This window comes from Molothrus ater, chromosome 13, assembly GCF_012460135.2.
Source record: "Molothrus ater isolate BHLD 08-10-18 breed brown headed cowbird chromosome 13, BPBGC_Mater_1.1, whole genome shotgun sequence".
Lineage (NCBI taxonomy): Eukaryota > Metazoa > Chordata > Aves > Passeriformes > Icteridae > Molothrus > Molothrus ater.
Genome location: NC_050490.2, coordinates 9927796 through 9954284, shown reverse-complemented (window position 1 = coordinate 9954284; position 26489 = coordinate 9927796). Strand labels below are relative to the sequence as shown.

Sequence of the window (26489 nt, the reverse complement as noted above, 5' to 3'; positions counted from 1 at the left end):
TTGAGTCTGTGTCAGTGTGGTATCTTGGAACAGGTTATTTCATTTACCGGAATATCTCCACTGACATTAATGGAGTTGTTGATATAGCTGAGAAAAGAGAACCTGGACCCGCATTAATATGCTAGTTTTCAAAAATGCATTTTTAAAATCATCATCTGAGCTCCAGACAGCCTTTGAATGTGTGTCTGTAAACTTTTGGAAGGATAATATTACAGAATAGTTTGTATGATTTTGGAAGTACTCTTTCCAACATTCCCACAAAAGAGGGCAGAAAATAAGTAATTAGTTTACTGACTATGTCAGTGGTCCTCTTGCCTGGTAATAGGCAAGAAAGCTCACTGCTTTAAATGGCTCATTTTAGTAAGGATGACTGGGTGTCCCAGCAGTCTCCCATAATGATTTTAGTTTTTAAAGGAGGAAGAAGTATTTTACCTTGAAAAAGTTATTTTAAGAAGCAGTAAGACAAGTTATGGAAACTTTGTGTGTATATCCCAAAATGAGGAAATATACTTCATTTATACATGAACAGATAATATGAAAATCATCATTTAAGCTACTGTTAACCTTTTAATCTCAAATGTAGCTCAAACTACTTAAATGGCTTTGGTCTTCATGTGGGAATGGAAATTAGCTCTTGGCATAGCTTGCTCTAATTGAAATCAGTTTGTGGTTTTTAAGTTCCTTCCCTGCTTGACAGATGATATCATTTCCTATGCTTTTTGTAATCCCCTCTGTTTTTCTAAGATTGTATAAAACTAGTTGAACTACACATTTTAAAGTAACTGTACACCTTTCTCTGACCTACTTAGGACATTATCCAAAAATTTTCACCAGATATTCACTCTGTATTTGCAGACAATTTTACTTTTTATTGAGGAATGTTAGTACATTTTTGTTGCCTGAAGTACTGAAGTACATCCAAAGCAGAACAAAGATGTATAATAACTACTTGACGCATAAGAAATGTAATACACAGGTTTTGCTTTTATAATTGAAGAATTAAGGTTACTAGTGTTTTAAATGCTAGATTGCTTTCAATTCTTTCTCCAGTTTTATGTTTTACTTCTGTTTTGTGGAATCATATTGTTATAGAAGGCAGTACAGTTAAAATTATTATTTCTGCTTGAAAATAAAAAAAAAAAATCTGTTCACATACTTCTGAACTGTTAAAAGCCAAATGATGCCTAAGAGTTTTGCGTGAGATGAAAAATTCGATGTTTGCAGCTAACAGTTGCCAGGCTCTGTCGGACATGCAATTTCCATTTTCAGTCCTGAGCATTTCAGACAGCATGGTGCAGGTATCCAGTGCTCCATCAAAATCTACTGAAAGGCTGATCAGACTGTAATCCTATCTGGGGAGGAGCCTTTCATGTGGCTCCTGTTAGGAGGAAAACCATTTCCCAGCTGCTTACTGGAGGGCAGGCCCCAGTTCCCAGCTGTGTTGGACAGCAGGACCTGTAAGGACTTCACTTTGTTGGGAGATCTGCCCACTTCTCTCTGTCTTATGAGGAGCCTGACATACTTTCAGTTGCTCCCAACATCTAGTTAAGAAATATGTTTGCCCTTATTACTAAAAGAATTACTCAGAGACATGATGTTTTACTGGCATGAGGCTTAAGCTGCCTGTTAACCATTATAAGGGATGGGGTTGCAGCTGAGGAGAGAGTGCTGCTGCTCCCCTGCCTCTGCCCTTGGGAGGGAAGGTTGTTGGCTCTGGGGAAGGGCTGTCTGTGAGCTCTGCAGCTCCCAAGCACAGCAGCTCTACTGGTGAGGTGAGCCCACAGTTGGCATACAGAAAGAAATCACTCTGTTATTTCTCCTTTTTATGCCAGAAATCCTGCTTGGCCAGGTCAGCTTCTGGTGTTGCATGTGTTAGCAGAACAGGGCTGTCTGCAGGAGCTTCCTTACATGCTTCCCTTCAATACTTCCCTCCCCCACTTCCCAGATGATAAGGCTCCCTTTCTAATGATGCTGTCTGCCAGAAGTTTAGTACTTTTCCCTTATTGAAGGCTTTTTCTCATAATTGCAAACTAGGAAAGAAATGTTGAGGATTTATGCTCATATGAAATGCCTTTGACTTCATTTGAATGAGAGGGTTCATCAAATTCTTGCACCATATCCTATAATCCTTAGGAACTGTGAATCTATATTGTGTTCTGTAGTGCCATTTTCCATATCTGTCATAAAATGTCCATTCTTGACTTCTAAAACTTTCTGGTTCACAGAGTCAATCCCTAAAAAAAAAAGTAAAAGTAAATGTTTACCTTTAGCAAACAGTCAGGTGTTTCTGACACAGATTCAGTTTTCATTTTATAGCTAAAATTAGGGTTTTTAATGTAAAGTTTGGTTTGATTTAACTGAGGAAAATCTTTTTCTTTTCAAGTCCAACACTGTAACATCCGGTGCATGAACGGAGGTAGCTGCAGTGATGACCATTGCCTCTGTCAGAAGGGATACACAGGAACTCACTGTGGGCAGCGTAAGTACACTCCCAGGAATGTAGATACTCTTATGTGGTTCTGGGGGTGTGGATTGGACACTCTTTTGCACTAAACTTCAGCTGCTGTTGAGCTTGTTTTTGATCAGGTATAGTGAAATTTTACAGAAAAATACATGTCTTTGTAATGAATGCTGAGTGAATTCTTACTGATCAAGACTATTAAAAACACCATGTGACTTCATAATAATTGGATATAACTTGATCCTATAACTGCCATAATTCCCATTGACCTCCAGGATTTCTTCCCCACTAGAGCAGTGGGTCATACATCTAAATTTTACATGGGATTCAGTTTTCATTTTATAGATAAAATTAGTATTCTTGATAAAAAGTCTTGTTTTCATTACAGTGTTTGCATCAGACTTAGCTAATATGCTTTAGAAATTTTGATGTTGTCTTATTAGAGTTGATTGACAGATTTTTTTATTTCCTCAATCAGTCCTTAGTCAAAAGCAATCCTGGATGTGCTGCTTGAAATCTCTCCCAAACTGACTCTGGTGCTCTCTTGTTCTTGGCTGGAATGCTGTGAAGTAACTCAAATAAGGATGTAGACACTGCTTTTAACCAAGGCTGTCACGTTGCTATCTAGTGAAATATTGGTCTGACACAGAAAATGTGTTTAGCTCCTTTAATGAAAACCTTTTGTGCTCTGTCAAAATCAATGGCACACTTTACATGAACTTCAGTGGGACCAGGAATTTACCCTAATAATCTGGAGGAGGATCACATGGTGAAAGGATTAAGAATTGTATTTCTGCCTTCACTGTGAAATATCAAGTGGATAAAAGAGGATAAATGGAAATCTTCTTTCTACTGAAGTGAATGTGAAACGGAACAAAGAATAACATTACTCAATGAACATGAAATTGTATTTAAAATCTCCTTTTTCATGTGCATGTTGTATTTTCTAATTATATCTGAGAAGAATTTCTTTTGGAGTTTATTAATAAAAAATTGACTTCTGAAGCTAGTGACAACATGATACAGAGGAAGAGTATCTTGAATTAACATGGAATAGATATTGATTAAATTTTGCTATCCTAGTTAATAGCCTTATTTATTTAACACCAGCAAACATCCTTTTAATACTGGATTATTACAGAAGGAACAAACACATTTGAGGATTTAGAGATGAAATATTCCTCTCCATCTTCTATCTGCAATCTCTATCAGTGTTTGTTTGTTACAAGTTTGAAAGATATTGTTTTGAAGTTACGGGATTGTCCGGCTATCCCAAAGGGAAAGGCTCTGAGAGGTCAGAAAAGCTGTGGTTGTTCCTGTATGTGTGTTATGCTCCACTGAAGAGATGAGCTCACAGTACTAATGAGGCCAGGAAGTAGTAAAAGGTCAGGGAGTAGATTCTAGGAAAAGAATTTGGTCTGTTTACCATTTTTACCAGTTTACCTAAGTTGGCCAAGTACGTAGCTTCATGTCTTTCTGAAAACAGCTCAATAAAGATTACTCTTGCCTTCCCTTTGATGCAGCTGTCTGTGAAAATGGATGTCTCAATGGAGGGAGATGCGTAGCTCCGAACCGCTGTGCCTGCACCTATGGCTTTACTGGACCCCAGTGTGAGAGAGGTACGTGCCCTAAACCAGTGGCAGGAATTATGTTCCTGCACTTCCAGCAGCAGGGCTGTTGGGCCATTACCTATTGTATTCTGTGGCTGAATTAGTTGTGTTTGTTTTTGTTGGTCTCAAGACAGAAAATAAATTATAAGTAGCATTTTTAGAAATATGTGAACTTCATAAGGATAGAGGCCAGGATAAAACACAGACGTAGCTGTTTACTTTGTGATGAAAACCCTCCAGTGGAAGAAGTGGCAAAGGAAAGTGTTTGTGTGCTTTTGTTCAAATTTCGGTTTCTAAGTCATCAGAAAAGGTCTTTGGATTTAATATACGTAAGTAGCATCTTGCCTCTGTCTTTGTTATGCTTTCTTTTGCAGAGTTTCTTCAATTCTCTTTTCCATTTTGTACAGATTTATTGTTTTTAATTTAGCTTTTTAGTTGCATATCCATATTGATAATTTTCAAATGAAAACACAGTGATACCAACTACCTTATATGGTCTGTGGATTTTTTTCAGGGTTATTAAACCAACTTAACATTTCATTTGTGAGCAGTGGACAATGTTTAGGTATAATCCTGTTGAGTTTTATAAAAATGCAAATAAAATATTTTCACTTGTCAGAGCAATTGGTCTGTGTAGTTGGAAACTCATACATTCTATTCATAGAATAGGTTGTGTTACCTCTCTATGAACCTGGGGCAGAATAGACATTAATAATCTGATTTTGGGCTTCTATGTAGAGGATGTGCTTGGCACATGAAATTTCTGTCGATGAGTGTGTCAGATGATCTCTGCTGTCAGTGCTGCACCTGGAGGAGTAGCAGTTGGCTTTTTTTATGTGGCAGCCTAGGTGGGTGATACAAAACAACAACTCTGAGGGGACCAAAAGTTTTTTTTTCCTGTGCTTAAACTGATGAATCAGGTATTTCCAACACTTCCTACAGCAGATAAAATTGCTGTGTTGGCACTGGGTAAAGTCATGCCAGTTGTCCACTCAGATGTTATAAAAGTAGTAGAAACCAATGGTGAGATTTTTCCAAGGACTGAAAAGTAGCTCAGTTCTGAATCATGGGATCTCACTGCTGGAGAGGAGTAAGAGAATGGGCAATTAGGTTGAAAAGTTCCTAATTTTGGAGAGAACAAATGCTTGTAGGTGAGAATTCACAGAATATTACTGCAAAGACTTGGAATTGCAAGCAGTTACTCCTTGTTCTTCATGGGTGAAGTTTTTGAGCCTTCAGTCTGGTGAGGAGTGTCAAGTGAAATTTCAGAAGAAGATTGTTCAGTGCTATTTCTGTGTTGCCTGATCTGAGACCAGTTTGACTCCACATCATTAGGGCAAGTTTCTAGGCTGAATCCTGGTAACAGCTTCAGTCCTGTCTCTCAGGGCTCCTTCCTGGTGGTGGGTGGAGTGAGAAACTGGTGGCACAGAGCCATTTGAGCCAAGTCAAGCTGTCCTGAAATTACATGCATGCTATTGAGCACAATTGAGGTGGAAATTTGTAACTTACATGCCTTGTCCACAGGCAGTTTTTTACTTAAAACACGTGTTTGATTTTATAGTTATCAATAAAAGAGAAAATAGACATTAATGAGCTGTAGTATTCCTGGTTAATGCTTGCTTGCTGTGTTGAGGCCAAATGGTTGTCATATCTTCCCAGAAAACCTCTGAAATTTGGCTGCTTTCACAGATTTTCTGCAGTCTCTCTACCTAGCTGAGCTAATATGTTCCCCTCCTCTAAAAAGGGTGTGGTGGTTTTTGGTCTCAGAATCACATTATGCCATGAGAAAAACTTTTTCTGAAGATAACTTTTCAAGTATAAACTAATCTTGGTCTTAGAATAACTTGCCTTGTTCAGCACATGCACCTGTGTGGTCACTGGGGAGTTGTCTGGCTGCATATGATTTTACACAGCTGTCAGCTAAGTAAGAGGTCCATATTTTGAATCTAGCTTTGGAAAGTTCTGTGACTTTGACACTCCCTGGTGGGCTTCTGATGTACATGTGAATGGATGTTAGCCAGAAAATTGACAAGATTCATGCCTTGTAGAGTAAAATGGTGTGTTTATTAGAAAGAAAAGAAAGAGGAGAGGAAACAAAACAAAACCAAAGCATCTCTGTGCATGGAGTCAGGGGTGGGGGGGGGGGGGAAGGAAAATACTCAAGAGAAATGGTGTCTTAAGCTATGCCATTTCTGGCAGAAGCAGGAGAAGCAGATTGTTTTGCAAACACCATTTCTGGATATAAACGTAATGTGCAGTGATACAGTTTTGTGGCATACACATTCTCCATCTGTTTGGCTGTGATTTGACTTCTAGGTTATGCCATCCCACAAGCTAACAGTTATGGAAGTAATTTACTGCTCTGTATCACCCAGTGCTTTTCTCTACAAGCATCAACTAACAGTAACAGTCAAAGAGTGTTTGTGGCACATATGTCACACACCAAAGAATATTCCAGCCTGTGCTGCATATGTCATAACTTAGAACTGACTTGAATAAAACAATGTCGAGGCAACCAAACACGTGGGGTTATTCTAATAATCTGATAGGGAAAGCATTTAAAATGTTGCAGGTGCTTGGAACAAAATTAAATCCAGTTTCTTAGCTACAGAGACAAGTTGTGTAGTTCTGTTCTGTAACAGTGTCTTCTGTTTTAAGTAGTTTTTCCATACATTACCTCAGTAAATGTCGACCATGGGATTGTTAACGAAGACAAGACTTCTGTGTAGGTCAAGGGCTTTATCTGGTGAAAGACCCACTGCTTTCAAAGTGTAACAAACACCATCACATTTGTGGCATGAGTATTTCTATGTATTTATTCAGTCATTCTTTGAGAGGGTAGCAGCTGGCCTTGGACCATTTTGGCACACAAATTGCCTTTTTGTGTGTCTTGGAAATGTTAATCTTAGTGTAAAACACTATGAACAGGAGCATAAGGAGTTCTGAGATTCACTTTTATCAGTGGAGCTCCTCTCCATGTCCTGGGAGTGTATGCCATGCCACTGGTGAGACAGGCTTCACCAGAGCTGGATCAATAACTTTATCATGGTGCACATGCATCATTAACTCCTGAGCTGTTGTGTGTGGTGTTTGGCTCCTTTCCAGAGTAGCAGAAGCTGCTTGGACATACTGTCAAGTATATGCAGCTGTGTCATCAAACAACAGACCTGGCTTTTCTGTGCAATAGTGTTCAAAAAGGTGGACTTGACATAAACTCAACAGTAAAAGTGTAGTGGAGTTGGGAATGCTTCCTACAGCCATTTAAGACACATTTAAAATACATAGCCCAAGAAGGAAAATATTTCACAGATATGGCCTCAGTTAAAAATTGAACTTCAGGGACTGCTTTTAGGAAGGTGCTGAGTTCTTTGGCGTTGGTCCAGTGATGAGCTTTGAGATGCCTTTAAGTTCAAACCCAAGATGTCAATATGCTTAGAATTATGCAAGTGCTTAAGGGCCTTGCTGGATTTTGGCCCAAGCTTTCAGAGTTAGTTAAGATCTGAGAGATGCACTCAGCTTTTAGTTTATCAGTAATCGTATTATTTATGAAATCAGAGATAGCAGAAAATGAAGATGTGGACGAAGCAAAATTTCTCCCACTGGTTAAAAACTGGATGCCATCCTTATGCCATTTTACTGTTAGTGCTGAATAACTTGAGTGAGTTACAGACTCAGCAGTTTCTTTTAGAGTTGCTGAAGAGACTGAGAGCAGAGACTTTGCTTATGTTCCCCTGAGGATGATTCAGAACATTGACAGCTGTTGCTATTGTCTGTAAAAGAGCCTAGAGGATTTAGCTGGCTGTGGGAGATGCCCACGTTTGGGTTGTGTGAAAACATCCCTGTATCTTGCACTTTATGAGAGTCCAGAGAAAAATTGATGTTAGGAGCTCAGGAAGATCAAAAACCAGATTTGGTAGAGCTGTCTACAACTTTGTGCACAAAGGTTTTCTTGACTCTTTGAAACTGTTTCTCTTTAGACATTTGGGTGATAGTACTTTAAGAGGGTGAGTTCTATATAATAGAAGGTTGTACATTGTTGTTATCCTTGTATTGCAGAAATGCAATGAAATGTGCTTTTCTTTTTCTGTCTGGATTCATTTAGAGGAACACAGTGGAAGCTTAGAATGTGTTACAGACCTGTTTGTTTATTTGAATGCTTGTGACAACATCAGGGGCTCAATCCTGCTGCATTCTGGAGTTTTGCCACTCACTTCACATAGGAGCAGAATTGGGCCTGATGTAGTTCAAATATTAAAAACGTACCACGTGTGTTTTGTTTTTTTATGACTCAGAATATGAGCAAACGATTGCTTTTTCTTCAAACAGAGTCGTTTCTGTACTGCTCTCTTCATGGCAGGAATTTTTGCATAATTTTTAATTATATTTGGCCATTATTAAAAGTTCCCAGAATTAATGCCATATGTAAAAATATCTTTCCCGGAGCCTCCCTATGAAAGTGCAGCCGCTGAAAGTGGTCAAGAGTAATGTAGGGCCCTGTATATTTTTTTTCTTTCTAAATACTACAACGGGTAGAATGTTTTTACAAAGAGGACACTGCACCCCTTAGTGTGCCCCGTCTCTGGTATTTAGTCTAAATGGAAAGTAAATAACAAAGTGTAGATAGCAGTAAAAGTATGTTCCCAAAGCCTTATGTTGCATTTAAAGTAGTATTGCAGCATATGGTAGCTGGCAAACATTTGAATAAACTTGATTTCTGTTGTTTTCTTCCAAGAAACACATCTGTTGACATAGACATGTAGTTTCTGCAGCCCTGTAACATGAATGCATGCATGTACAGTGTTATAGCAGCAAACTGAAGGATGGCTAAACTTGATGGCCTGCAATAAGGACTCTTGCACACATTTTTCCCCCCTGAAAAGTTATGAAAAATGGCTTCAGACTGAAGATCAATCTATTTAGTCACAGAGTGATGTTTTACTGACTTTAAAATAATTTCAGTATATGTTGTTACCCTTGATGTCTTTCAGTTTTAGAATAAAAATTCCATTGAGTTATCTTTTCTAAAAAAGAGGTTGAGATAACTGGATGAGTTTTTTAATTTTTAAAATTGAAGCTGCAGCTTTATGGTCGAGAAGTCAGCCTCTACAGAATGATTGTGTGTGATTTAGGTGGTTTGTAATACTTAGCAATATAATCAATAGATCTCTGGATCAGAACTCAGGACTCAGATCAGTCTGTTATTTGATGCCAAAAAGCATTTTTAGGGATCTTATGTATAGGAAGGATTTTATGCATTGTTCTGGTCCTTGCATATTCACCCCATAACTGGTCTTGTGTTGCTTGCTCTATGCTTTGTGTGTCTTAAAATATCATATAGCCAGTTTTAAAATGTTTCTTCAGATATATGCTTATAAGCTTAATCAAGATCCATAAATGATTAAGTACATATGGCTTAGGTCTCTTGTGACATGTGAGGGCTCCAACTTTTGTACACGAAGCTGAACATTTACATTTTGTTCCAAATTGAGTTTTGGTTTCAGTCAAGCAAATCTAAAGTTTTCATTCAGCTATTTGGCAGACCTTTTTATATTTCCATGCTTTCTTGATTGGCTGCTAAGGACACTGACCTTTAGATGTGCAGTAAAGTATTGTTTGGACTTTGTTTTGATTTTAGTTGTAGCAGTGGAGATGCATACAAACTTAATCAAAAATGTGGAGCCTATATTTGGTATAAATTATCATCAAAACATTTGAATGAAATAGCTGCATTGTTCTAATCTGTAAGATTTGCTTCTTGTATGTAGGACATTGAAAGGACTCACAGGAGAGTCACTAGATCATTCTTCTGGTACTGCAAACAGCTTTGTTGTTGAACCTGACTCCTGCCTCCAGCTTTGCTGGCAGCTTCTGGCTCCTGTTTGCTGTGCAAAAAATTGGGTTCAGCTCTCGCTGCAGCCGGGCTGGACCTTGTGCTGGCTTTGCCTGCACGTGGTTCTTGCTGTCTGCCTTGTAGTGCCTTGAGAAATGAGGAGTGGAGGCCAGTGGAGGAGAGGCTTTGTAGAAGTTACCTACACGGAGAGATTATGGGATGTTGCATGCAGATCATACAGCTATAGCTTCTATATACACAGTGCAGACAGTGGAAAGCTGTAGCTTCCCTGACTGGCCTTCACTGCCAGAGCTGTGCTCTGCAGTGTTCCAGGGAGAATTGGAAAGAATCCCTCTCATGTGTTGTATCACAAGAGTAATTTTTTTTTTGTGTATATGTGTGTTGAAAGATTGAATCAGCTTTTATTGATATTGGTTGTCATTGCAGCATGGTGTTACATTTGAGAAATTCAGAATGTGTATCTTAGGGCTCATGTTCCCCTCTTAGAACCATTTTACCAGGCCCATTTTTCTAATTTCAGCCAAAACTTGTAAAAAATAAAATAGCTGGCCACAATTGATTTCTCATGGAACTTTCCAAAGAAAAAGTGCCTTTGAAATGGTGACTCCCAGAGTCGGACATAATATAGGGAATGAGTAAATGCAGCTGAGAACTTACCTAACAATGCCTAGTTAGCTGTTTATGGAGAAAATTACTCCTTCTCTGGGCTGCAACATACTTTGATAGAAGAAAGCACCGCTACCTGAAATCCTCTCCTTTGTTACAGTGAAAACAAATGTTCTCCTTCTAAATCACCCATTCATAGCTTTTTTTCTTCTTGGGCTGGTAAGCTGAGAATTTTTGTTAGAGTTGCCACAGAAGCAAGTATCAGTATGCATGATGCCTCAGTTGAGTTTGTGATTTACTTTTTTTTCTTTGTTTTTACAAGAGATCTAAAACTTTTTAGATGGCCAGCCCTAAAAAAGAAAAGAAACCTCTTTTAAAACATAGATCTAACCTAATGAAAGGATAAACTGATGAAGGCATTTCCAAGTAAAACAATTCTTTTATGTAGGTCAGCTGCAAAATGCTAATGAAAATGCATCTTAAACAAGGTGCTCAAAGTGGTCAGTGTAACTGTTTTGACACATGTAAGATTTTTTGCTACATATTTGTAACAGAGCTGTTGAAATCTCTGTAAAAACAAGACTTTGCTAAAGTAAACTGTTAGATTTAGAAAGAGATCTACCCTGTATCAGCATAAAAGCTGCAAAAAATTGTGGGAAACAACTACCTAAGAGCAGCTGTAAGGACAGGCACATTCTCACTTCCAGTTGCCCTTGAGAGGTTCATGAATAATGACTGAGTAGTTTTTATATATATTTTTTTATGATAGCTTGTACAGTTTGGCACTTTAGAGAAATGCTGTAGGAAAAGAAAAGAGGCCTAAATAAGGTCTGAAAAGAAAGGAGCCCTGAGAGAAATACCACTCTCCAAATTCTGCTCTGCTGTAAAACAGAGCTTGGCTTTGCACTCTTTATCCAGAAGAAACTTCTTTTGGAAAAAAAGGTGGAATTTTGCTACGTAAAGAAACCAAGATTCAGTATTTCCCTTTACTGTAGCTAAGCATGCAAAGGCTATGGATATGTAATTTTAAAAAGCATGAAAGCTATTAAAAGTGCATATGTATTTACACATATATACATGTGGGTTTATATTTTAAGAAATGTGAACCTTTTCAAGCACCTGAGTTTTGACTGTGGTCTTTTATATTTACTTTGTATCTGTTACAGGCGTTACCCAAACTAAGCTAGCACAGGTAAGTTAATGGAACTGAGTCTGCTGTGCTTTAGCCTTCATTTCTTTCCATGGTGGTGTAATTCAGATTATAGGTCTCCCATTCTGAAAGAGTGGTCTCTGCACTGTTTTACTTGTCCCTGAATGTTTAACTTAGTGTGTGCCTCAATTTTTAAAAAGCATTTCCTCGAGTAAGCCTGGCTTACCGAGTGATCTCAGTTATGTTTTATAATGATCCTGTCCTCAATGTTTATGTTTTTTGCAAAATTTACCCAGTGATTGCCAGGTGTTCAGTGCTGTCCCCATTTGCTCCTTACTCCTTGGAATGAATGCTCTTCTGTGACCCTCTAGAGCTTTTTCTTCTGACACAGAGGTGCTGACAGTCATAGGGAAGCAGGAGCTGAGGAGAAACCTGTATGCTCACAGTTGTTGCCTCCTTGGGGAGGTGGTGGCTGATGCCTTCATCCTGCACCACTGCACACAGCATGGGACCAAGGCAGAGGTGTCCTTGCTGGCATTGCAGCAGTGGTCATAAGTTCAGTGATATTTTACAAGATTTACCATTTTCCTTATTTCTGTATGCACAGGGACCTCATAGTACTCTTTGGTCTCAAGATTAAACCCTCAGCTTTTGCTCTAGGTCCTTTTATCTCGGTCCCATTACTTACAATTGCTCCATTGAATCTATTGATATCTGAATTTTCAGCAAAGTTTGGAAAAGCAGTTTATCTCTAGCAAAAACAGGCAGCACAACAAAATGCATATCTGCTGGCTAGTGGGGCAACTCCTGCCTATCAAACAATGCATTTACATTCTTTTAAAAATAGAACTGTAAGATTTAAAGGGAGAGAAGGTAATTTCTAACTGTATTTTAGCTTACAGAATTGCTTAGGGTGGAAGGGACCTCTTTAGATTACCTAGTCCAACTCCCCTGCTCAAACAGGATCAGTTGGAGCAGATTGCCCAGGACTGTGGAAAATGTGCTAAAATATGTTTTAGTCTGTGATTTGTACACCTCCAGCTGTACCATTCAGACCTATTAGCTATTTAATGAAGGTTCAGTGCTAACATTGTCTAAGTGCTCATAATTCTGGATCTTCTGTGGTTTTTTTTTCCTTATTTTTGTGTTCTGTTATCCAGAGAGTGTTTTTCCTGTGGCAGTGATTGATTGAGTGCTGTGAAATGAAAGCACATATTATGCTGATGACATCTAATGTACTTGCCTAATAAAATTTTAAAAATGGAACAGTTAGTTTAAAAATGAAGAATAAGCTGACAAAACTACAGTGGTTCATGGGGTGTGGAATAGGGAATGGTTTTAAATCCAAGTAATACTAATAACTACAGACACACTGTCAGGAGAGTTTTCCTGTTTGCACTTGACACTAATTGTAGTTACTTGCTTGTCACTTAATGCAAAAAGATGGGGAGACCTATTAGGTACTTGCTAATTTCACCTGATTTAGGAAGCAGCTGGGTACCTCAGTGATGGAGGGTTTTAGGACCTCAACAGCTCCTGTTTGCTTATGTTTCTGAGAACTACAGCAAGAAAAAAGTGATAAACATGCAGTGGAAAAAGCATGCTGTGCACTTTCTTTAAAGTGCAATTAAGGTGACTCTTAAAGTGAGACACACCTTGAACTGTTTCTTCAAGGGCCACTGGACTGGTCTCTTGTCTGCATTGTCCAGATGTCTTAGCTCAGTTGAGCAGTACAGTGACAGAACACTACTTGGACTTGAAATGTTTAAAAGAAGTAATAGTAAAACCAGCAAGCAGTGAAGTCTAATTGTCCTGCTGGGATATGATGAAAGCCTTTATGAGAATCTCCATGTCCTGGTGGGACAGTATGGGTGGTAACTTGGAGAGGTTTGTAAAATGCAAGTATGGCAGCTTTACAGTTGGATTAATACAGACTCCAGAAGAAGCCACAGGGTCAAAAATTACTTCCAAGCCACAGGCTTCAAAGGCCAAAAGATCTGCAGTGAGAAAAGAGTGAGTGATCCACCTCTGTGAAAGGAATCTGTGAAAGGAGAGTTGATGTTAAGTTACTTAGGTTCCAATAACCTTTCAGGTAAGATACAGCTTAATGATGCAGATATTACGTCTGAAATTGAATTACACCCTGTGGTGTGAACTAATTCCAGCTACTTGGTTCTTGAACTGAGGGGTTAAAGAGTAGTAAGAGGATGATTTGTGAACTTTTTGAGGGATTGAAGTAAGGAGACGATAATGTTTTAATACACTAAAATTTGGTCAAGTTATAGGGCTCATAAAGCAAAGGCAAGAGATACAGGTGAGAAGGGAAGATAGGCAAGAAGATGATGGCAGAGAGGATCTAGGCAGTTTTCACATATCTGGGGAAAAGAGCATTGGAGGCAGGTCGAGACGTTTTTAGACTGCTGCTTGGGCAGGGGAGACTGAGTGGAGATGTGCATTCCATTCATCTGAATGGCTCTTCTAGTGAAAACATTGCTAGACACAAGCACAGGCCAGGAATGGCAAATGATGAATGACTTAGCAAGTTATCTTGCTGGGTATTTAATCTGTGTGGTTATCTAAATAATTTGAACTGCTTCTCTTGGCCTGAGCCAGGCTGGACAAAATGAAGTGCCATGCATTAAACCTTGTGCTATTTCAGTTCTCAGGTCCCAGCAGGAACCCAACAAGATATGGTTTAATGAAAGGTGATACTATATTAAAATAACAGTACAAGTTATATCAAACTTGGTTCCAAATTCAATAGAAAATGTCGTGGTTTTAGAAGGCATTTTAAATCTAGCACTAACCCTTCAGTCACTTGCTGATGTCAGTACAAAAAAAGTGCTTTGTACAGCTGCTGAGTGCAAGGAAGATGAGAGGTTAAATTGGGTTAGCGGAAATGAAAGACGTGCTGTGGAAGAAGTTTTGGTATCAGATTGTTTATGGAATTTGTCAATAAATAACAGAAGTGTTTAAATTGGAAGCCAAATTTAAAGCATTCCTTTTTATAAATTGTTCCCTATTTATGTGCAATTGAAATTATTTACAGAGGTGTACAAGGAAACATTAATTTCTTTCCCTCTTATAAAGGAAAGATGATGGCAAATCCTTCTTAGTCTCTTACTGTTCAAGCCTTCTTGAGCTCAGGCCTGAGCCACCGGTGTGTATTAAAATAATTCTGCTATTCTTACTACAGTTGATTACAGTGCTCTGTTATAAAGGGTGGAGGCACTTGGTGGTTCTCCAAAGAAAGTGAGTAATAATTGACCTAATGTACAGAGCACATGAATAACATATTCTTTTGGTAAGAAATTTATGTTTTACAGGGTGTGCTAGAGTTCACATCCCTTTTTCACATCTTCCAAAAGATTTTAAAATACTCAGCTGCTCTATTAAATTTCTAATTCAACAAATACTCAAATACAAAGTATGCATTAGATAAAGCTCTTGAGTTGAATCCAAACATTGAAAAATCTTTTAATCTGCCTTGAAAACAGCTGTTTAGAATTTTGAGCAGAAATAACAACTTCCTGCAGTCTGCCTTGTTGATGTCCGTTTCAGTTCAAGCTGGGAGGAATTTCTCTTTGTTACTCTGCAGCAGCAGCAGGCCTTTGCATCCATGATTCGACTATCCCCCAGATATATTAGGACTGGTATCCTGGTCCTCTTTGAAATAAATGAATGAATAAATACTCTTCCTTTGAATTCAGCATAATGGAGGAGAGACTTACTGAGAAGATTTAAGGTAGTTTTGACACTTCAGTGGGAGTTGTCTGGAGTGCAGCTTACAGGAGCTCCTTTTAACATCTCTCACTACTGAGAGACTGCTTCGTGTTTGTCTGCTGAAGGAATTCTTGATATGAGAATTGAGTTTTTTAGTGTCTGAAGTTATTTAAACAAATTCAATGGGGTTTGTGCATATGCATATATAACTTTTATTCTTTGTTAATAAATACTTACGTAATCTTATAAGATGTTACACAGTGATTTGGCATCAAATACCACATACAAAATTTCTAGGCAACTGCCCATTGCACCCCAGGAAATACCAGAAGAGTTCAAGATGACTGGAATTTTAAGAAATATCTAAAGCAGTAATGATTTGCCACTTAGTGTAAACTATTGCCAGAACCCTGCAGGGAATGGCTTGTGTTTATTCTACAGCCTGTTTTGCTATGTCCAGAGGGTAGGTTATACCTGCATTTCACACACACACACACACACACACACACACACACTCACTTACTTGTGCCTATACATTAGTTTTATATTCAGACATTCAGGCAATACTTTAAACCTAAAGGTAAAAGTCTTGATATTGTTCAGAGAGGTGAAGCCTGGATGAAAAATTCACGGTCGCTCTTGAAAAATCAAAGGAAGCCCAAAGACCTAAGTGGCCTTTGAATCAGGAGTCAGAGAGACCTGATCAAATCTTGTCAGCCAGATTTCAATAATGCTATTGAGAAAGCAATTAGATCTATGCTGTGCTACCACACAATAATATCAATCAGTAATTTTGGATAAAAGTTAAAAGTGCTTAAATGCATAAGCCACAAATATTAATATGTTTAGTGAAGATTGTGGTTATAGTGGATAGAAAATACCATTATATGGAATGGTATTTATTTAACTGCAACTAGGGATTTCAAGATGATGAGTGAGAAATACTCTAGTAGAGTAAATAGCAAAGAAAATCAGTACAGCCTCTTTCAGTTTTATAATAAACTGTTCTTTTCCTTTTGGGCTTATGTGCCACATACAGAGTCTTTCATGTGATATTTTCATTTCTAAAGCACTTTTAGAATCAAGTATGTTAATGAACATTGATTAACACCTAGACAAGTTTGTATATGTGTCTTCCAATAGTCTCTGATGAAGCCTAAGTAGCTCTTTTAAAGCTAAAGGAGATGTTTGTGTTTTAGGAGGATTTAGGTTATGTTCAAATTTGAGCAGATGTAGAAGAGTTTTGGACTTTCTTTTTTTGCTGAGGTGATGTCCTTGCGTCTTTTTTATGTTTGTTGTTTTTATTCAAGTGGTCAGTATTCTGTGTGGTTTGAAGTGGGGGATGTTGATGCAGATGCAGTACCCAAGGTGCCAGTGATTCTCCACACCTTTTCCAAAGTGGAATGAGGTCACAGCAGAATTACTGCCCTGCAGAGGAGCAGCCTGATGCTCATGTGAAAAATAACCAAGATAATTTCTGTGAACAGGGATTTTAATCAGCTGTTTAAAAGTTGCTTATCCAATTTCAAGTCGCTAATTAAATGAAATGGGAGGAAGAAAGAGATCAGCATGCTGCCAGGCAAGAGTTCCAATCCAGTGGTTATCTCATTTCAAACATGTGGGCTAAATATCTTTATAACTTAAGCTTATAGTATATTCACACACTAATAAAATGTTCTTATGTAGGGTAGTTTAACCACCACAAGCTTATTTTATTTTATAAGACTAAACTATTTGATGCTCTAAAAACATTTTTCTCCTGTGAATATTATTTATCACAAGTGTAGTTGAAACCTGAAACTTAATTATTAAAACAGATATTCAGACACTTTCCTGACAAAGAATGATGTGGATAAAAGACATTATTCCTGGAGGAAGTCCTACTTGCCTTTTGGATGTAGTGCAAAATGTTTCTGATTATCAGGAGGAAGTTTTCTCTTCACTGAACTGTCTTAAATTATGAGCTTTCTACTGTTTTACAAGAATTTTTTTAAAGCCACCTAAAAGTTTTCCCACAGTGCTGGTTTACAAGAGCTGAAACTTTAGACACCCCACAGAACAGTCTGTTGTTCCACTAACGTTGCTGGAAGTGAATCACATATGTATTGATGACCACCTGGATTGTTAAATGTACCCATTCTAGTAAAAATTAAAGAAAATATTTCCTATATTTTTAGGTACAAATTTATATTGGCACTGCAATTGCTAAACCTTGCAGCTTAGGCAGGTACCAGAGGAACTTTAAACTGCATTATGCTGCACTCTGTGTGCTTCCCCCTCCTAGCTCCTCACTGTTCCCCAGCCATAGAAGGAAGCTCCCTCTTCCCTCCTGCTTCCCTACCCCTCCCTCCTCTTACAGCTGTGGGAACCCCAGGGTGCTGCCTGGCATGTGCTGCTCTCTTGCACTTGGTCCCAGGCAGAATTTGACTTTTACTACCTAGAATATCATCTGTCTCAGCTGTGAATCTCTTTTGGTTTGAGGGTAAGGGAGTTTAATGGATCACTGGCTTCCTGATGGCTTGATACTTCATTCAAAGCCCAGTGAAGTTAAAAGGAAAAACATCTTCAGGAGTTTTGGTGGTGTGGAGAAGGTCCTATATCCAGAAGGTAAGGTAAACGTTGAGACACTACCCACACCTGGATTACTTCACTTCTGTTCTTTCTCTGAGTCCTGATTCCTTGACAGGATCACCCATTAATTTAAGTACCTGCTTTTTATGATGCTGATTTACACCAGGTAAATGTTGGGGAGAAATGTTGGGGAGAAAAAAATGAACAGGATGCACTTAACAGTCTGTGAAATGAAACTTGTTCTTGTCAGAAATAATATATATATATACACATATACATACGTACACACACCTTACTGCTTTTTTTAAAGAATAAATTTTAGCTCTGAAGATAGGAACAGTTAGACCTTGTCATGGTTTATTCTAATCCACTCAATTGTTCAATTATTGTTCTTTTAGTGTAAAAATCTTTCAGAAGACAGCACAAGTTTTTACTATCTAGTAGAAATCCTTTAGTAACACCTTTCAATGTTTTTCTTATTCAGTATAGTTAATTTTATTTCTTTGAGATGGATGGATAGGAGCTGCCTAACTGAAGAGATAAGCAGTATGTTGTCACTGCAAGATTAGGCCATTCTTCATGTGGTTTGTAACACCTTTTTTATCTCATATTCTTACTTATCCCTGGCCTGGTGGTTTTTTTCTTGATTTAGGATTATGACATTTAACTATATAAATAATATTGGGGTACATAATTTTTACTTTGTCATCTTGAAAGTATCAAAACAGAAAGCAAATATGGATATCAGCCCTACAAATGGGAGGAAAATGCCTTTTGGGAAAAGGGATGGTTAATAGCTGCAATTTGTGTAGTCATTGTTTATTCATATTTGGCCACCCAACGATCCTAGTGGATAGTATTTCAGAGTGCATAGCCAGATGTGTCAGTGAGATGCTCACTCTATTGCTGGGATGTTCTCAGGCATCTTTTTGCTTCTTGCTCACTGCTGTTCTTGGAGCTGCTCCTGCCCATTCCCCTGTGTGGTGCTTGCTGGGCTCACCCAGCTCCTGGGTGCAGCTGGGATTGTGCCCACCCTGTTCCATACACAGATTCCTCTCCTGGATGGCTTTGGCTGCCTGGCTGCTCTTTGCTAGTTGACTCTCTGGCCTTCATTTTTACCCAGGTAGTTGGCCGGCCTGTCCTGGCAAACTTCCCTCTCCTGGTGATCTGGTGAAGCTCTGGGGCTGGCCAGCCTTTTCCTTCCCGCCCATTCCCTTTTCTCCCCTTCTCACACATGGTGTCTGCTGGCTCCCACTGTTTATCTCTCCTTGTCTCTGTGCCTCCCACTCATTCTTAGATTTGCTTTGATCCATCCCGTCTTTGCTGCCTTCCTGTTTTTCGTCCCTCTGCTCTTTTGCTGTTTTGCTTCTTTGTATCCTTGTTTCCTTCACACTTGTTCCCTGAAGGCTTTTTGCTCTGGCTTTCCCTACCTACAAGCAGTATGTATCTTTTCCAGAGCTTGCTCTCTCCCCTGTCTGTTCATCTGATCTAGCAGCCGCATTGTTTGAAACAGTTACTAACAGAACACTGAATTGTCTTACAGGTTGGAGAAACTGTAATGTTTATCACCTTTTATTTGCTTTGGATATTTTTATAAGTTCTTTATAAATCTAGTCTATGCTTCCATAGAAACACCCATAGTAAAACCCCAACTGAAGCACTTTATTGTGCTTCTGTGCCTTTTTTCCCATGATTGTGGACTATCAAGTGTCTGTGTATTCTCTATAATTCACTGTCATCTCCCTTAGGACTCTTAGAAATGTCACAGCTCACTGTTTTAATCCAGACATCACAATTATAACTCTGGTCCCACAAACACTTCATTATGTTATTGTGGAATAAGGACTTGAGGGTGATCACAATGATGGGAAAGGAAGTGCAGAGAAAATTCATGGCAGTTGAAAATTTGCTGCTGTAAAACTCTGTGAGAGAAGGCAAAAAATTGGCCTGGCCGTTTTTCTTCTGCTTCTTTCAGTCTTTGATCCAGAGTCCTTATTCAGGTACAGTGATGCTGATTGAAGTTTTAGCTGAGTTAGGACTAGAGAAACAGATACCTGTTGTTAGATGCTGTAGCACATCTGATGTAATATGTGGTCAAACCCCCTGTAAATATCAACATTTTTTGTCCCTATTTGATTCAAACCTATTTTTAAAATGTGTCTTTTTCTCTCCACATGTTTTTATTCTCCCTAGTTATGGGGTAACCTAATATCATAAATTACTCTAAATACTGATTAACAAGTCAGTCCCTAATGGTAACTACATAACCTTGTCAATGGGAAAATAGTCTTATGCCCCCCATATGTGTTTTCTCCCTTCATGACAGAAATATGAATTCCATGTGAGAGAACATTGCTCCCATGTAGCAGCCTATTCCTTTCAAGTGAATATTATCAGTCCTTCTCCTCTCCCTTTAAAAGTTTTTGGGTTGCTTTTACACATGTGTGTAGATATATTTCTGAAGAAAAAAAGTTCATAGCATCTATTGAGTTGGAAAATTAATTAGACGACCTAATTGATTGTGCATGAGTTCCTCTGTGGAATGTGTTCTGCTGCTGTTGCACTCACCCAGTACAGAAAATCTCAGGAGCAAATTCCTCGTCTTTTACTGGAAACTGACAATTAATTGAACATTAAAAACCCCCATAAAACACCACAACCATCCCTTCTCCAAAAAAGAAAAAACCCCAAACCCAACCACCATAAAACGTTAAAGAATCAAAACACAAAAAACTTTACATGAAAGATCTTTTCTCATTTTATTAGAGTAATTCCAAGAGGCCTGAACTCAGCTTGAGGCTCCCTTTATCATTCAGAAAACACACAAGTCTGCATCCCAAAGCCTGTGTAGTCTAAATAGGAAAAAGCCCCACCAGCATCCAGAAATATTGGCAGCCCCATGTTCCATGTGGGGAGCTAATTTGCAGGGAGATTAAGTCACTTGTGTAAGGATGTACTGGGAGTCTGCAGCAGAGTCTGAAACTGAACTCAGGTCATCCCAGTCCCAGCCAAGTGTCTCAACCACAAGACTCTCCCTCCTTTTCAGTATGTCAGTGTAGAAAGTAGGCCAAAAAGCAGTTTCCAACCTTTAATACACAGCATTTTGCAAGGCTGTGAAGTATTATGTATTAGACAGGCATCTGGATCAGCAGCAGTTTCTGCGGATACTTTTATCTGTAAACAGAAGCAAAGCCTGTAAGGGCTTTGTAAAATTTACATAAATTACTATTTTATCAATAAATAACATAGTTAAATTTATAAGGACTATACTTAAGTTCAATGCATTTTAAGGGTTTTTTTACGAATGGAAAATGTGTTTAAAGGGCTTCTGTTGTTTGTGGCTCTCTGATTTTCATGTGTTTTAGGTTCTGGTGCTGCTCATCCATCAGGATGCATTAGCAGTGATGTGTGGCTCGGCCAGGCTGTGCAGGGCACTGCACCGTGTGCTGTAAGCTCAGAGAGGGAGGCTGGGCTCGCATGACAGGCTAACGCTCCAGTGTTATGCAAAGGTTAAGTATTCCTGTGTTGGGAGTTAGTGAGGCTTGCAGTTTGCTGACCTAAATCTGAGTGATTCCTATTATGTTGAGTATTTGCTTATCTTTTGGAGCATCTCTGTGTAGCCAGAGTGTAACAAAACTTCAGCTTGAATCTGTACCCTGAATGGAGAAGGATAAAAGAAGTGCAAGTGTGAGTGAATATGTGTACATATGGAACCATCCCCCTTCTTCAAGTGGGATCTCCCATTTTGGGCTTGAAATCAGCATTAGTGTGTGGTAGTCTACTAAGAACAGGCCAGAGCTTGTTTGTTCCCCTCAGTACACTGATGATTGGTTATTCACAGACACCTGGCTTGTTTGCTGAACCCTTCTGGGCCACTTCAGGACCTCCATTATTTGAAACCATTAATCCCAGATGTTGTGTGCATTTACACAGATAAGTTTCAGTGATTGTCATGGGAAAAAAACCCATCAGCTTTGATGGGATTTATGCACCATGAAGGTGAGAGAAACACTGTTTTCCAAAATAAATGAGAAATTATTCAAAATGGTGATCAGTGGAATGGACCATTCAGTACACATGGCAGTTTCCAGGATTCTGATGCTATTCCTTGTAAGTACATAATTAGTAAAATACTACTGGAATGTCTCACTTTTGGCTGAACCACTGTGGCCCAGCTATTGACAAGAGGCCTCTGAAGCTGGCTGGGTCTCTCTTCCCCAATGCCCCCCCAAACACTGGCTGCTTTCTATGTGAGGGAGTGTTCATGCAGTCAGAGACAATGGGATTCCCCCACTGAATGATTGTTCTCTCATCAAAGTCAGTGAGTCTTTCCCTTGTAACTGGAACCTGGGCTGCATGCTGCATGTCATGGCTGGGCACCCACAAAACCAAGCATTCTATCTAACAGACAGGAAAGAAAAAAGTGCTAGGATCGTAGTCCTAGATCTTGAATGTTCCTGTTGAAGACACTCAGGCTGGTGACTGTTTACAAGTTTTAATGATTTGTCCCACATGTGGAGGCAAATGAAAACTTAGGACCTGACATTCCCTTCAACAAGTAGAAGAGATGCCAGTTTCCAGTGCTGAGGTAAAAATAGATTTGCAATATCTGTTAGACTAAAATAGTGTATACAGAGCAAGTGTGATGAGTGAGAAAAGGCCAAAGGCATCAGCACAGCTGCTATTAATATCTTAAAAAGTGTTAAACAATATGCTAAGAACGTGGAGTTGCTTACACTTTCAGTAAATGTGTGAAACCTTTCCAATATTTATCTGGAGTATTCATGGTAATTCAAAGCCTTTTAGTAAAACTTGCATTTCTTCATGACTAATTACTAACTTAAGTTAAAGAACCAAAAAGTGCTCTTCATTACATCATTAATGGGAGTCAGTAGAGACCTTTTGCTTTTCTCTCTGGCTGCTTGCAAGTAAGAAGAGAGCTCAGCCCTCAGTTTGAGAATTGTCTGTAGATTAATATCCCTCCCCATCACCATCCTTCCCATTTTAAGATATTATTATTCTGTACTCCCTCACTGCTTGGGAAAATCAGACTTTTGATGTGGTTTTACAAAGAGTTTAATTGACAATTGTTATAAATATTTTCTGTAATCTTAGATTAAGGCACTAAACAATTATATGAGTAATGAAGCACATGTATTAGCATCTCATGTACTTTGTATTGGTGGGTATAATATGTAGTTAATAAAATTACACTTGCTTAGTTGAAAACTGGGGAGTCAAGATTGGATCATTTGCCTTCTTGTATTACTATATACATGTATTCAATTACTATTACTTCTAGTAATAGAAATTGAATACATGTGATAATGCTAGAGTTATGGTATGTATTCTGTAACATTTCAACAGAGACATCTCAGGCTTATTCAGAGTTAAATAGTGCATGTTATTGCTGTGTTTATTTTTGGACCACAGTCTTAATGCAAATCCCATATATGTGGTTATGCAAAATGATCCAGATTCTGGTCATGATTACACTGGTGTACACACAGAGTGATGCCACAGTTTCATTGAGGAAGGAATCTGATCCTGTAACACAGAGGGTTGAATGGTATTTCAATTAGGTAGTTGATGTGTTTCACCATGGAGTTAGAGGTGAGGTATTAGTGTCTGAAGCAATTCTTGTATGTTATGACTTACATTTTTAATGCTTCCTGAGATTTTTGGTGGGTTATTGTGCAACCATGAAGTGAAATAATTGTTAAAATATTTCTGTAAAAATCAAATAGTCTGTGTTGTCACTGTTTTCCAAGTATTTTTCATGTCTTTTTAGCTGGCTGTATAAAATATAAAACTCTATGTTACAACCTTACACAAGAAGAATAGTATTAGTTTTTCCAAAGTCTTTAGACTAGTAAAAAAAAAATTATTCACATCATATCAAGTCTGTCATCATTAAGATCATATCACAAAAATGCATATATATGAGAATACAAAAACCTGAGTGAGTGTCTGGTTGAAGAAATTTGGCCAGGGAGCTGTCTGCCATGTGGAGAAGAGTCTTTACAGGGATACAATCTGTTTGTCCCTTCCTTTCATCCAGTGGAAGGTTTCCACCGTTATAATTTCTCAGCAGTGCTGGTCTTTTTGGATTATGGGAAAGAGGGAGCTTGCTTCAGACAAGTTTGATGATTCCTGTTATAAAGGAGTAAAAGATACTGAATGTTCTAATCACCTTGTTAAAGAGCTGCCAGAAGTTCAAGGTTCTGTTAGGACCAAAAAAGCTATTTGTGCATGTATCATTAACATTTCATTGCAACACTCAAACCAGCATTATTACACTTAATGCCTTCCTACACTGAAAGCAAGTCGACTTCATTCCTGCCGTATGTTTGCTCCTGCTGTGTTTCACTGAGCTTGAGCACTGCAAATCAGTTCCCTCTCTCCCTCCCATCTCCCCTTTTTATTTATAACCATCTTTCAGTTCTGGACTGAGTTCCGTTCTGGTGCTCTGTAATTACATTTTGTTTCATGGCACGGCAGAGGACTATTTACATTTTAGAAAAGGTTACTTCTAGTGTATTATACCACTTTATCTCCTTTGTAAATGTGAGCAGTCTCTCTTCAAATTGTACATTGCATTGTCTGAAAGCATTTTCCCTCTCTTTGGATGCCTCTCTATGTAATATTCTGTAAGTCATTAGGTTTTATTTTTTTTAAATAGTTTGCACTAAGTTTGGATAGTCTTAGTTACTTTAGTCAGTGTCTTTTGAAGCCAAAGAGAAAAAAAAAATACCCAGAGCTTATCTACTAGCTTTGTCTTTACCATGCCAGTTAATGGCTAATATTTAGTGGTATGTAAAGAGAGTTTCTATAACATGGCACTCCTAAGAACACTTTTGAAAAAATAGCGATAAACTTCAGTCAACTCGTTCTTTTTAAGTGCAAAGTTCTATAGTAGAATCCATTCTCCTTAATAATCATCTGGTCTTGACAATAAATATGTCACCAAAGCTAGTTACTTTTTACCAGAAAGGGAGATGAAAATAAAGTCAGAATTTCATTTAATTGTTGCTAGCCTGTGAAAGATATTGGACAAATTAAAATCTGCAAAGACATGGTCCTTTGCAGCTTATATAGCAAAGTAGGGTAGGCTAGAGTTTGTCAGGTAACTGACTTCAGAAATGAGAAGTTATTCTACATTTAGCTGCATTGCTTACTGTTTTCTTCATCACGGAAAAGAATAAAATGTGGTAACAATTTTCTGTATTTGGATTGCTGCTGCACATAATTGGGAACAACAGAGCTAAGGCTTTGATTTTGGTGAAATGCTTAGTCTGCATGTTGGATTAAAATGTGTGCAACAAATCACTCCAATTCTGTAATAATAATTTTTGAACAGTATTTTTTTATTTTATTACTGTAATGTTTTTACTTTTCAGCTACAGACTTTGAGAACTGGGTCAGCTGCAAGAACAAAATTGGCATAAAAATAGTTGTATATTTGTTCTGGAAAATAGATTGCCAACATACTTTATAAAATAGTCAGCCTGAATTTTTCTGTGCATCAAATGTAAGTGATAATGTTAGTCTCATATTATTAGTAAGCTATTAATTCAAAGTTCTTTAACCAGTATCCTAGGAAGACTAGATAATATTTGCTAGATAGACGTGTTAAACAGATCATCTGTGCAGAAATGGATTTGTGAAGCAGCTTACAGAATGGAAAATAAATTTAAGCTGAAGTGTGCCAGCAAGTCAATATATGAGAACAATTTGCAGCAAGCAAAGGTGAGGAAGACATGAAGAAATGGGGTCATCACATTAATGAATTAAAGGGTAATATTCCTGGAGTTGGGTTATATGAGGCAGTAACTAACTTTTTGGCTGCCTAATACAGAATAAAGAGTTATGGTACCAGTGTTAGATATGCTTCCTTGGATATTTTTTACTCTTGTGAAAATAATGAGAAGCAAGTTGGAGCTGTGATCTGTCCACAGCACAGCTGTAGTAGTTTGAGACATTTCTGCTGCCAGGTTTAGATCCCTGCCAGGAGCAGTGCTTGAATGGTTGCACTCTGAGTCCCTAGTTCCAGTGACATCTTAGCACTAGCCAGTGTTAAATCTCAGCTATTTGAGCTCAGTGCTGTGCTGTGCACTGGAGCAGCTGGGAAATGGTCTTGCTTATATGTGAAACCATCTCTGGCACTGGAAGGGAGCAGACAGAAGTGGCATGGTGATAATTTCTTCACATACCACGTCCAAACCTACCAAACCTCGTTGGTAAGAAGTGTCAGACATCATAGGAAATAAGTTTTTAAATATTTACAGAGTTTTGTTTTCTTTCCTTCTGAACACCCTCTGATATCTTTGCCATGTACTTTCCAATGATGACACATTGGGATTTGACTGGGGTGAGTAATGGTGTCTGGCTGGGGGGAAGAGAGGACAGGGAGTGCTTAACAGTGAGTAATTATTTAAGGAAATGGTCTGTGTGGAAAGAAAAGTGTGTTGTGATTGGATGCATTTATCAACTGGCCTTTCAGTGTCACCTGTGGAC

At 38.4% G+C, this 26489-nt stretch overlaps 1 protein-coding gene across 1 annotated transcript in view; it reads left to right on the top strand.

Moving 5' to 3' along the window:
- FBN1 (fibrillin 1) overlaps nucleotides 1-26489 on the top strand; it is a 144920-nt gene that overhangs the window by 19686 nt on the left and 98745 nt on the right. Inside the window, 2 exon segments of the mRNA XM_036389524.2 lie at nucleotides 2384-2479; nucleotides 3985-4080. Coding sequence (XP_036245417.1) covers nucleotides 2384-2479; nucleotides 3985-4080 — 192 coding nt within the window.